This window comes from Physella acuta, unplaced genomic scaffold, assembly GCF_028476545.2.
Source record: "Physella acuta isolate Inbredline_101_S28 unplaced genomic scaffold, ASM2847654v3 ptg000969l, whole genome shotgun sequence".
NCBI classification, from domain to species: Eukaryota; Metazoa; Mollusca; class Gastropoda; family Physidae; genus Physella; species Physella acuta.
Window position 1 is genome coordinate 671,614 of NW_026732486.1, and position 12,876 is coordinate 684,489.

Below are 12,876 nucleotides of genomic sequence, written 5' to 3' on the forward strand. Positions count from 1 at the left end.
CAAATGACGTCTGCTAGGCATCACCTGACATCATCACACCGCTGAGTTTCAGATTTAATGCGGGTTTGTTTTTTTATCAACATTCCATCTCAGTTAAAGTTACAAACGTCCGACCACACAACCGACGGGTGAAAACAAAAATTCACATTTCAAATGTTTGATTCACAGCTTGGGGGATATGGGTACACTGAAGTCACTAATTTATTAGCATAAAACATAAAGTAGGCCCATATCTAAATATTTAGTTATCAAATGTTTTAATTATTTATCTGAAACATCAAAATTTGTTTGAAATCTTTACAAATCTAGCTCCCAACATGTGACCAGTCATAATTTTCTGCAAGAATTGGCTCTGATTGAATGTGAAGTCTTTGGTCACATAATTAAGTCTGTGGTCTCACTTAAGTTTCTATGTCTGTGGTCTTTTACTTCAGCCTGGGACTGCCGCTCCAAACGTCCTTGACCATGAGCTGTAGGGTCAGCCTGAACCTGGAGCTCATGTTGATGTAGATGAAAATGTTGGCCGTGGCGTTGATAGAGTCCAGCACGAAGAAGACGGAGAACATGACCAGGATGACGTCATTGAAGAGAGCCGAGTCTTCGGCCAGCAACATGGCGACGGCGCCGACAAAACTGGGGAAGGAGCACGTGACAAACACGCTGGACACCAGGATGACCAGCTTGACCATCTTGTCGTCACGGCTGGACGCTGAAGAGTTCCTGCCCGCTGATGACGTAGAATGACGCCACTGGGATTTCCGGTGGAATATTTTTAGCAGACCAATGGTGAATGTTGTAACTAGCACGAACGACGTCATGTGTACAAACATATTTGTCGTCATGGTGACGTTCTGTAACTGCGGCGCGTCTGGCGATGTAACCAAACCGGCGGTTGTAGCGTTGGTCAAAGTGTCAAAGGTCAAACCTATACTGAAACACGCGTAAATCGGGACGACGGCAAGAATGTTCAGAGCGTAGATGGCAGTGATCGAAACGCAGGTCGTTGTGTGGGTTATAATGGCCTTGACCTTGAGTGGACGGGAGATACAGAGAAATCTCTCGAACGCCAAGAAAGCTGTCAGACATTTGGAGATGTGTTTAAACACAACACGGGGCCAGAAGAAGGCGAGGTAGCCAAAGGCTTCGAGATAGTCGTGATGTGAGAACCGCTGGGCGAGCAGGGGGTTGTGCACCAGGCTGTATCCCACCATCAACAGCAGCACCATCGTGTCAGTCACCGACAGCCACAACAGCGTCACGTTGACGGAGTCGGTGAAACCCAGCTTGGTGAAGACGATGACGTTGATGATGTTGAAGACGATACCCACGGCGCTAATGGTGCCGGACAAGATGACGTAGTTGACCATGGTGAACACCTGCAGGCTGGCAGGTGTGTCGTCTGCTACATGCAGGCTGGCAGGTGTGTCGTCTGCTACATGCAGGCTGGCAGGTGTGTCGTCTGCCGCGCTAGACCAACTCGTGTTGACCCTGGGGTCAGCCACGTCTATCGCCATTTTACTGGACCGGTGAGTCCGTGAAAAAATAAATGTTTGCGACTATTTGAAACTATGTATTACGTAACTGTAGAGAGAGAATAGGGGGGGGGGGTGTATAAGCAACTAGAATCTAGATGCAGTCGTATTCAACGAAAATTGATGGCGTAATTATATTATGGAGCATCGATCTTAAACATTTGATGAGAACAATTGGTGAGATGTGTTCACAAAGAGGACATTTCGGCAAACATCCTATAACTAGCGTCAACCAACAGACGGAGAGATGAAGCAGCTCACTATCAAATAGATATTTGTTTGTCCCAGATATATCTCAAACACTTTGTCCCGCCCTATATCACGTGACTTGGTTTTAATTCCCGCCATTGATCTGTATGCTAATGACCTTAATGGTTGTATAATAATCGTCGAGATAACGTGTATTTAGGGCGAGCTATAAACATTAGTTACAAGCAAACAACAACCCCACTAATTAGTCGTTTATTACAGTAATTTGAGGGGAGACCTTGGATGTAAAACATCATTTTGTGCTAGTGAAGCATCAGATTTGCTGCATCGATCTTCTGATGGTTAAACTAGCCAACAATTACAGAAACTTGACTCAAGTATTTAATTTAGTTTTGTGCTAATCATCTCCTACAAATTTCATCTGTAATTGTCTGACTACAATAATTAGCATCTTCATCATTTTCATCTCAAAATGTCAGACGGTCATAAGTCACGTAAAAGTGACTGTCAGTTTCAGAATTAAGCTAGAGAGTGTCACAACTACAGTTAGGGTTTGTTTTTTGTTTTTTTCAAACTTTATTCTACGTTGTCGAGCCGGTAAGCGGAAAAAAGACACAAGAAAAAGTCACAAATGTGTGTTTAGAAATATTTTGATTTACTTGTTCAGATATTTTTGGTGTTGTTCTTTTAGTAAGATACTAGACTACCCGTTATCCTTGGACAACTGTAAGTTTCGAGATCATTCATAATTGACGTCACACTTGTTTGGCAATTTTTATCTTCCCCCACCCAGTCCCCACAATCACACACAGTCACAAAAAGCTAAAATAAAATCGTAAAAGATGTCACACCTCAGTCAGCATGCATCTAAAATAGTTTAGTCAAGAAACTCAACACAAAAGAATGTGAATGCATCGGTTTCGACTCTGACAGGCCAACAGATACATGTTTATAGAAAATATATTATTCAACTTAGTCTCCGTAAGAAAGTAAAATCAAGCCAAATATTATTTAGAATTAAATTATATCCTAATTTAAACACCTTCAATTGCTAAGGAACAAAGATTGATATCAAATATTTAAAGACCAAATAGTTTATTTAAAAAACTCAATTCTTTTTCCCCCTTTTAATACTTGTCTAATTTTTTTTAACAAATTTAATTTGGTGTGTGTATAACATTTTGGGGAAAAAGAACATTGTTCTCTACATAAATACGTATTTTACAGTTCTACACATAGTGCAGATGCTCTGATCTAGCGGAAGAGACTAACACATTTTTTTTAAATATACAAACTTTTAAACATAGCAGCGTTTTAGTAGTATACTAGACTACCCGTTATCATTAGATAACTGTGGGTTTTGGGGTCATCCATAAATGACATCACGTCTGTCACTTATCATCACAAAATAACCAGACCCCACATTCAAAAAGGCTTCACACCTCAGACGTTTTTGTCTTTTAAAAACACCGATTTCGGCTGAGCATGGGCCTGACTACACTATCACTTCATATGCTGACGTCACTTACCCAACTCTACTTCACCTGCCAAGTGTCCCGCCAAGTCTCAGACAACTTGTTTCTAGCCGATCATGGCTCTGACCACAATATCCCTTCATATGCTGAGGACACAGAAACAGGTGATGTCTACTTCACCTGCCTTGTATCCCGCCAAGTTCTGATAGGCAACTGTTTTATTCACATCTAAAAAAAAAGAAATTGGGAAAAACATTAACATTGACATGATGTGTCTCGAACCCATGCCACCCGCATGGGAACCTAATTCACTATCATCTTAGCCTGCTAGGCTTGTAGAATTAGGGACGTAACTACTGATATATTTTACTTTTATTCTAGATCCATAACTTTTCCTTCCTTTGACAGCTGATTTTGTAGATTCTAGATCTAGAGAAATTTATTGTATACTAAAATAAAAAGAACTGTTAAAAATTGTAAATAGTTTGGAACCTAATAAAAATAGCAAACGGACGTATCGTTAAAGCTATAGCCGACAGAAAATTAGCTTTATAACGCGTTAAACTTTTGAATGGTTACCAAAATATTCGATGGAAGCCGCCACTATTGTTATGAAAAGTAAATAAATCATGTGACGTAACTATAAGTAAAGTCATTGTTCTGAAATTTTATAATTAAAGTGGTAAATCTACCAATGAATATATCAATAAATTAACCTACGTCTTTAAATTAATTTGTGATTAATAGTTTGTTTAAAAAAGAAAATTGTTCTTTACCTAAATACGTATTTTACAGCACTACACATAGTGCAGATTCACTCCTGTAACCAAACGGACAAACAAAAAAAAGAAAAACAAATAAATTTTCAAACATGTAAACAAACTTGAGTTTTAGTAGTATATAGATAGATAGTTGTATAAACTATTAAAGCATTATGGTTTTTAATAATAATACGACTCTTATCTTCTTAAGTAAAAATTCAACAAGATAATTTACACTGCAACCTCAAATGTTGGTATATATTTGTTTGAATTTCCAGTAGAAAAACTAATTATAAAAGACATGTTGACACATCGTTGTGTTTGTGTGTTTTTGCTGTAGGTCTTCTCTCGTTTGGCCTTACCCGTCCACATTGTGTGGTGTTGAGTAATGCGTCAATGACAGACTAATGCCGTCTCGACTTTTTGTCTTAATCTTTGCTTTGCCATGTAATCAGTGTGATAAATGTCGGCAGTATAGGTGGTTGAACTATTGTTACGATGAGTTGAGGAGAGGCGTAGCTAGGGGAGGGCGGGGAGGGCGGCCGCCCCGGGCGCCGACCCTAAGGGGGCGCCAAAAGGGTTAGAAAAAAAAATTTACAAGCTCATTTTAAGCTGCAGTTTTGAATTATAAACAGTCAAAGTAAAGAAATTTAACGGCTGAGAGCCGTTTGCATACTGATTTAACTGTTTTCTACCTTGATTGAGTAACTGTAAAAGGTATATCCCGCCATATATATATATATATATATATATATATATATATATATATATATATATATATATATATATATATATATATATATATATATATATATATATATATATATATATGGCGGGGCGCCACACTGAATGTTCGCCCCGGGCGCCGGGAGGGGTCGCTACGCCTCTGGAGTTGAGGAGAGCAAATCAAAGCTATAACTTCTTCCTATTTCATGCTAATTTAAAGTTTGAAGTAAGTTTTTTTTTAAACATGATTAAACTGAGTAGATTGGAACCTTCTACTATATTGCACTTAATTCTACTAAATGTTATATGTAGAATAGAATTAAAACCATCATACTTCAAACTAAACACAAATACAGCCTACACACATATATCTAAAATGTTTACATTTCATTTAACTAACCGTATGTTTATTTGCAATTTCTGAATACTTAATACATACAAATATTAACAAATTCCATGCAAATACACATTCGTACGGTTTTTCCTGTGTCTTTCTTTCTGTGACTTTTTTCCTGTGACTTTCTTTCTGTAACTTTTTCCTACAATCGTCGAGCCAGGATCTTGTAAGCAGTCGAACCATTCTGGAGGTAACTTTACTAAGACACCAACGATTGTAATTTTTACACAATTCCCACCGAGGATAGTAAACAACAAAAGTCAACACAAAAACATTGTCCAGTTTTTTTTGTGTGGGATAATTGTCTTTCAGAGATCACAAGTTGTTGTGTGATATTTATTTCCCTTTTAATGGCTTCAAACTATGAAGTTTGTTTACACTTGCCTTGGAAAAGTTCTTGTTGGTCTAGTTTTCAAACAGGGAGTGATTTCTTTGGTCTTGTCGTAGGGTCGTCACTAAGGTGGTAACCTCTTGCCCTGGAGTGTCGACCTGCCAGCAGACACTCCACGGTGTGTCGACTCGCTGCACCCTATCATCTCTCTCAGAGTGCGCCTGAACTTTGAACTGACGTGCAGGTAGATGAAGAAGCTGACGGCCGAGTTGATGGAGCCGAGGGCGAAGAAGACGGAGAAGGTGGCGACAAACAAGTTCCTGAGCCGTCCGGACACGCCGTAGTCCCTGTCGACCAGCATGACGATGGCGCCCAGAATGCCGGGCGTGGAGCAGACGATGGCGCCCAGAATGCCGGGCGTGGAGCAGACGATAAACACACAGGACAGGAACATGATCATCTTGACCAGCTTCCGGTCTCGTGACGTCAGAGCCGTGTTCTGACCGGAAGTTGATGCGCTCATCCTCCACTGGACCTTCCTGAGGAAGATCTGAATGAGGCAGGCCGTGAAGACGGCCACCACAACAAACGAGGAGAACTGCGCCATGATGTTGGTTGTCATGGAGACGTTAAGCATCGTCTGCGAGTCTGCTGTGGACGTGAGAGCGAGTGTCGTGTTGTTGAGACTCGGGTGAAATTGTTTAACCCTATCTCGTCCACATCTAACTGTGGTCTAGTGACGTACTGTTATTGACAAAGTATTTAACGATAATTTAAGAAAATTAATTAATCATTTATGCGATTAGCTCGTGTAATTAAAGAGTTGGAATTTTTATGTTAATTAGATTTTATAAGGTTGCTGAACTTTTAGTATATACTTATAATTACAATTTTTAACTACCTCTGAACGTTAAATGTTTTTAAAATATTGATATTTTAATAACTTTTGAAGAATTAATAATAGGAGCAGATGGTGTAATTAGGCCTTCAGATGTTGTTATTCAAGAAGGCAAATATAATTACTAAGGGCATGAGGGTTAGTCGAAACAACAAAATGGCGCCTCTGTGTCAGGGAGACGCCCACATTTCCTGTAGGAATTGATTTTTAATCGATATTTATAATTGAACAGGTCCAGGTTTCTGTGGCTCGTGGTGGGTGGCGGTGGGCCGTGGTGGGCCGAGTCATCGGAGGCCCGTTTCACTTTCTGCTGGTCGGTGTCAGACTCAGGGGTCGGATTGTGAGTTCTGGGATTTGCGGGGTCGGATTGTGAGTTCTGGGATTTGTGGGGTCGGGTTGTGAGTTCTGTGATTTGTGGGGTCGGAAGCGGTGTACAGTTGTCTGTGGGATTAGATCCTGTGGGATCTATAGTTGATGGGTTCTGTGCCTGATGATGTTAACCATTTGTTGCCTTGGTCTCCGTGATTTTAGAGTTTTTGATTCGTTTGATTTTAAAATTTAGATTCAAGAGTGTGTACAGTAAGTGAGGAAGATTCTAGAATTTTGACGAGTAGACGCTAAGGTACAGTCGGTAAAATTTAAAACAAAATTTGAACATAATTTCTTACACTTCACATTTTTACATTGAAATTAGGTTTGAACCTAACAATATTTTCACACATCTTTTGTCTCACCATATGCTGTAGCTCCAAACATGCCATATCTCTAGGACAGACTTGCCGTACACATTCTGATCAAAAGTAGGGCTCATTTTTATCATGGCACACTCTAGCAACAAATCTATCGTGAAGACTTGGGATCAGCGGATATTGTCCAGATATCCAGAACACGTTCGTTTGAGAATCCTTGTAGATGGTTTATATATTTAATGTGGGGGGGGGGAGATGTATCGATAAGTTTAGGATATAAAATGAAAATTTATAAACGTTTGAATGTCGCTTATTCAGTTATCCATACACACAACATCTATCCAACATCTAGTCCAACATCGTCCAACATGTCGTCCAACATGTTGTCCAACATCTGACGACATGAAACACATGCCGCAGTGAATGATTGAAATCGATTAAGCGACCACACAAACAAGTAAAACGGGTGATCTATAAATAGCACCTAGGCAGGTTGATTAAATCTGATCGATTACATTTCACACAGGGCGTGTTCTCATGTATTGATCTTTATCTGATCGGGTAATCAATCACAGGGCAGGTTAATCAATTCACGGCTTTAATTGCTAATTATCATTAACTGTACGCCTGGTTGATTGCTATAAGTTTTGTGTGCAAGTCTTACATGTGCCCAAGATTTACATGAAGAAATTAAAAATCTTAACGCTACTTAAATGTATGCCAAACTTTTTCTCTTGCTCAAGAGAAAGTATGTCGGCTGACTTGTGTCGGTAATTAGCGGAGTGGATTAGTGGAAACATTTCGATAATTAGCGGGGTAGATTTGTTGAAACATTCGATAATTAGCTGAGGTGATTAGTTGAAACATTCGATAATTAGCGGAGTGGATTAGTTGAAACATGTCGGTAATTAGCGGAGTGGATTAGTTGAAACATGTCGATAATTAGTGGATTGGATTAGTTGAAACATTTCAATCTTTCGATAAACATCTAACTTTTGAACCTGCTGTCTAGGAAAATTTCCTTACGGCCGCTAAGCCGTGTCCCACTTCTGCTAGCGGTGTTGGTTTACACCGTCCACACGCCCACGACAATATCTCCAGGCTTAGCTTCAAGTGTTAATGAACTGAGTGAATCCGTTAGGTAGAGTTTGGTTTTTTTAACACCCCCCCCCCCTCCACCTGTATGGCCTGTAATCATTTCAATGACCTGGTTAGACAAGCATACACCTGGCCGCCTGCCGTCCTATTCAGGTGGTGATTTGGTACCACAGCAGCAACGTTTGACGGGGGAGATAGTAGCGGGCTGTTGCTGGTGTGTTGAGTCTAGGTGTTTACATGTGTAGTGATTACACACACTCTCTCACACACGGGTCGCGGGTTATCTCACACACACCCACACACACGAGCCTCTGGTTGTGAGGGGCCACCATGTTGAGCCACACAGTGGGCTGGCTGGCAGACGGCTACAGGCCCAGGCTCATTAGGGCCCAGGCTTGGCTGGATGACGTGGATACATTCAGTGCTGGATTAGTGCTTCGTGGATACTCCGCCGGAGGATTATCTAGTGGAATTTCGAACGGATTATCTGCCGGGTTAAGACATGACCTTGACCGAGGATCAGCGAGCAGTGCACGGCCCCAGCGAGCAAGTTCAGCACCCACTGGTACACGATCGAATCCCGGCCAGCCTGCAGCCAGCTGCTCACTCAGGTCAAGGCCATTCAGCGCTAGAGTCTACCGGCGTGACAGCTGTCTACGTGACGTCACACGTGACAGACCACGTGACAACAGTTCCGTCGTAAACCAGGTTAGCAGCAGTGTCACGCCGGTCAACAGAAAATTATTGCCCCGCCCACCCCACCCACCCCGCCCAGCCTCTGGGTCCAGGAGCAGGCCGTTGGGGGTCCCCAGGACGGTCTGGGAGCAGGCGAGCGAGGTTTGGCGCCCTCTGGACATTCTCTCAGCCCAACCAGGGGCTGACAACCCTGCCACGTCCAGCCCTGAACCACCAACCAGCTGTGGGGATGACAACCAAACAAGCCAACCATCAAGACATGCAACCCGCCTGGCTGCTGACAACCATCCTGGCCAACCACCGAGTTCTCCACCACCGTCAACCACAGACACAGAACTTGACAACCCGCCAACCGAGAAAGACGACGCCCCAGCTGTACACCACGGTCCAAGAATCGTCTGGACAGTCCACCCAGACGGCCCGGCAGACGAGACTCTGGCACCAGACGATCCCAGACTCGGCCTGTCCATCGGGTACCAGACCAGGCCGGAGCTGCTGGACACTGGCCGTCACGCGCGTTGTTTCCTGGCTGACCACAGCTCACAGGGAGCGGGTTCGAGACCCGCCGAGCTGACGGTTAATGGGACAAACGTGACGTCATCCACTGCCTCTCGTCTGCTCTCCCCGGGCCCCCTGAGGCCGTACAGCGGTAGCTCCGACCCAGGGAGAAGCAACTCTCCCACCCAGCGGTATGTCGACTGTCACAGACCTCGGTCTGCGCCATCTTTGGTAAGCCACGCCCCCCCCCCCCCCATATCTTTTAGTCTTAGCTGCAGTCTTATGATAACTACTAGCCGTCGGTACCCGTTACACGTGAATTATAGGCCTGTATATCTTAATGTTATACTTGTTTGAGAAAACTATTTTATAAAAAAGTAATTGGTCAAAACGTAATGTACTTTGCTACTTCATATGCTGAGAAGACAGAAACAGGTGAACTCTACTTCACCTGTCCCGAGTCCCGCCAAGTCCCGATAGGCAACTTTATCATTCACATCTTAACAAAATATTGAAAAAAAATATTTAAGATTGACTTGGTGTGTCTCGAACCCCGTACCACCCGCATGGTAACTATTACACTATCATCTCAGCTATTTAGGCACTTTAGCTTAGTTGCTGAATAAATAGGGTGTTTAAGAAACATAAGTTACGCTAATAGGCCCTATTATTTCAAATTAGCCAATCCCATAGCTAAGCAAACAAAGATTTATTTAAAATTATCAAGGCCTGAAATCGTTTAGTATAGAAACTCAATATTGGCGTACGTCCTGATAAATAGATCTAAATCAAATTTGAATGAAATTTTTCATTTCTTTATATTCTAAAATTGGAAGATTGCGCCATTAGTTTTGTGTTCTTTTCCTAGTTTAAACATGTGCCATGTGATGTCATTATTTATTTCGTTCTAGTCACGACAGTAAAAGCTTTATTTAGAAATCTGTTTCTACATTCGAATATGCCTTTATTTTTATTTTCCTTCTATAAATAAAATTTAGTTTATACATTTATACCATCCACCATATTATTTTCAACATGCTGACGACGTTGCCAAAAAATATTGAGGACAGAGAGAAGTGCGCACATGGGCTTTTATAAATTAGGATTTGACCGATGGTTTGACCGATGCTAAATATAAAATGATGAGGTTTACACATCCATAGCGTCATACACATAATTCACTACAGTATCTGCTCTTTCTAATCCTACTATTTCTCTATTTGTTTTTTTTTCTAATGTTTGTTTCTGTAGGTTTTTTTTTTTACCTATCTGTAATCACGTTTGTCGTGCTAAATGTTTTTGACTAACCTTATATAAATTGTGATCGTGTTGTGTTTCAGAGCAAAGAAATCAAGAAAGTCGGCACAACTCGACAGGTAGGTGATGTTTTATTTGGTTACGTCCCTTTGATAATTGTAGGCCAAATAGACAACTCTGGCGTACAGTAAAGTAGATTCGTCAGGTGATGGGTGGACTGGTCAAGGGATTGGTCGAATAGTGGGGGGAGTGGTCAAGAAATTGGTCGAATAGTGGGGGGAATGGTCAAGGGATTGGTCGAATAGTGGGGTGGACTGGTCAAAGGATTGGTCGAATAGTGGGGGGACTGGTCAAGAAATTGGTCGAATAGTGGGGGGAATGGTCAAGGGATTGGTCGAATAGTGGGGGGACTGGTCAAGGGATTGGTCGAATAGTGGGGGGACTGGTCAAGGGATTAGTCGAATAGTGGGGGGACTGGTCAAGGGATTGGTTGAATAGTGGGGGGACTGGTCAAGGGATTGGTCGAATAGTGGGGGGACTGGTCAAGGGATAAGTCGAATAGTGGGGGGACTGGTCAAGGGATTGGTCGAATAGTGGGGGGACTGGTCAAGGGATTAGTCGAATAGTGGGGGGACTGGTCAAGGGATTAGTCGAATAGTGGGTGGACTGGTCAAGGGATTAGTCGAATAGTGGGGGGACTGGTCAAAGGAATTAGTCGAATAGTGGAGGGACTGGTCAAGGGATTGGTCGAATAGTGGGCGGACTGGTCAAGGGATTAGTCGAATAGTGGGGGGACTGGTCAAGGGATTGGTCGAATAGTGGGGGGACTGGTCAAGGGATTAGACGAATAGTGGGGGGACTGGTCAAGGGATTAGTCGAATAGTGGGGGGACTGGTCAAGGGATTAGTCGAATAGTGGGGGACTGGTCAAGGGATTGGTCGAATAGTGGGGGGACTGGTCAAGGGATTAGTCGAATAGTGGGGGGACTGGTCAAGGGATTAGTCGAATAGTGGGGGGACTGGTCAAGGAATTGGTCGAATAGTGGGGGGACTGGTCAAGGAATCGGTCGAATAGTGGGGGGACTGGTCAAGGGATTAGTCGAATAGTGGGGGGATTGGTCAATGGATTAGTCGAATAGTGGGGGGACTGGTCAAGGGATTGGTCGAATAGTGGGGGGACTGGTCAAGGGATTAGTCGAATAGTGGGGGGACTGGTCAATGGATTAGTCGAATAGTGGGGGGACTGGTCAATGGGGATTGGTCGAATAGTGGGGGGATTGGTCAATGGATTAGTCGAATAGTGGGGGGACTGGTCAAGGGATTGGTCGAATAGTGGGGGGACTGGTCAAGGGATTAGTCGAATAGTGGGGGGACTGGTCAATGGATTAGTCGAATAGTGGGGGGACTGGTCAATGGGGATTGGTCGAATAGTGGGGGGACTGGTCATGGGATTAGTCGAATAGTTGGGGGACTGGTCAAGGGATTGGTCGAATAATAGTGTGGACTGGTCAAGGGATTAGTCGAATAGTGGGGGGACTGGTCAAGGGATTGGTCGAATAGTGGGCGGACTGGTCAAGGGATTAGTCGAATAGTGGGGGGACTGGTCAAGGGATTGGTCGAATAGTGGGGGGACTGGTCAAAGGATTGGTCGAATAGTGGGGTGGACTTATGTGTTTAAGACTAAATGTTCTATTCAAAACTTGCAACAAATCCAATGTTTTAGACTAAATGTTCTATTTAAAACTTGCAACAAATCCAATGTTTTAGACTAAATGTTCTATTTAAAACCTGCAACAAATCCAATGTTTTAGACTAAATGTTCTGTTTAAAACCTGCAACAAATTCAATGTTTTAAACTAAATGTTCTATTTAAAACCTGCAACAAATGGAATGCTTACAGCACCAGTACCTGCCCCACTACTGCAACTTTGTACGGGGTCTCAACCTGCGGGGCCGGCAGGGGGACAAGGATGACGTAGACGATGGTGACGTCACGGGGCGGGCAGCGACGTCACAGTATGACGTCAGAGGGTAAGTCCAGGCTCACAAACCTGCAGAATGTCAAGGACACACATGTTGATGGGGTCAAGGGCAATCTAGGACATTACACACTGTCAGCTTGCACTATCAACAAACAAACAACTGCAGTGTTTTATTAGTCGGAATAAATGTGGGGGGGGGGAGGGGCTATGTCCTACTTATTCTTTGTGCGTGTGGTACTTGACATTGAAATATTTATCTTGCTAATTCAAGTCTACCAAATCCTGGACGCTAAAGTGTCCAGCACTAATGAGTGATAAGCGCACTTT

The 12,876-nt window shown here is 42.9% G+C and overlaps 2 protein-coding genes across 2 annotated transcripts; both read right to left on the reverse strand.

Moving 5' to 3' along the window:
- Nucleotides 1-425: 425 nt before the first annotated feature.
- LOC131954045 (uncharacterized) lies at nt 426-1,514 on the reverse strand. The gene has a single exon (XM_059317528.1). The coding sequence runs from the start codon at nt 1,512-1,514 to the stop codon at nt 426-428; it is 1,089 nt and encodes a 362-aa protein (XP_059173511.1).
- Nucleotides 1,515-5,556: 4,042 nt separating this feature from the next.
- Nucleotides 5,557-6,069, reverse strand: LOC131954046 (uncharacterized). Its single transcript, XM_059317529.1, has one exon. It carries the CDS (start codon nt 6,067-6,069, stop codon nt 5,557-5,559), a length of 513 nt encoding a protein of 170 aa, XP_059173512.1.
- Nucleotides 6,070-12,876: the final 6,807 nt, after the last annotated feature.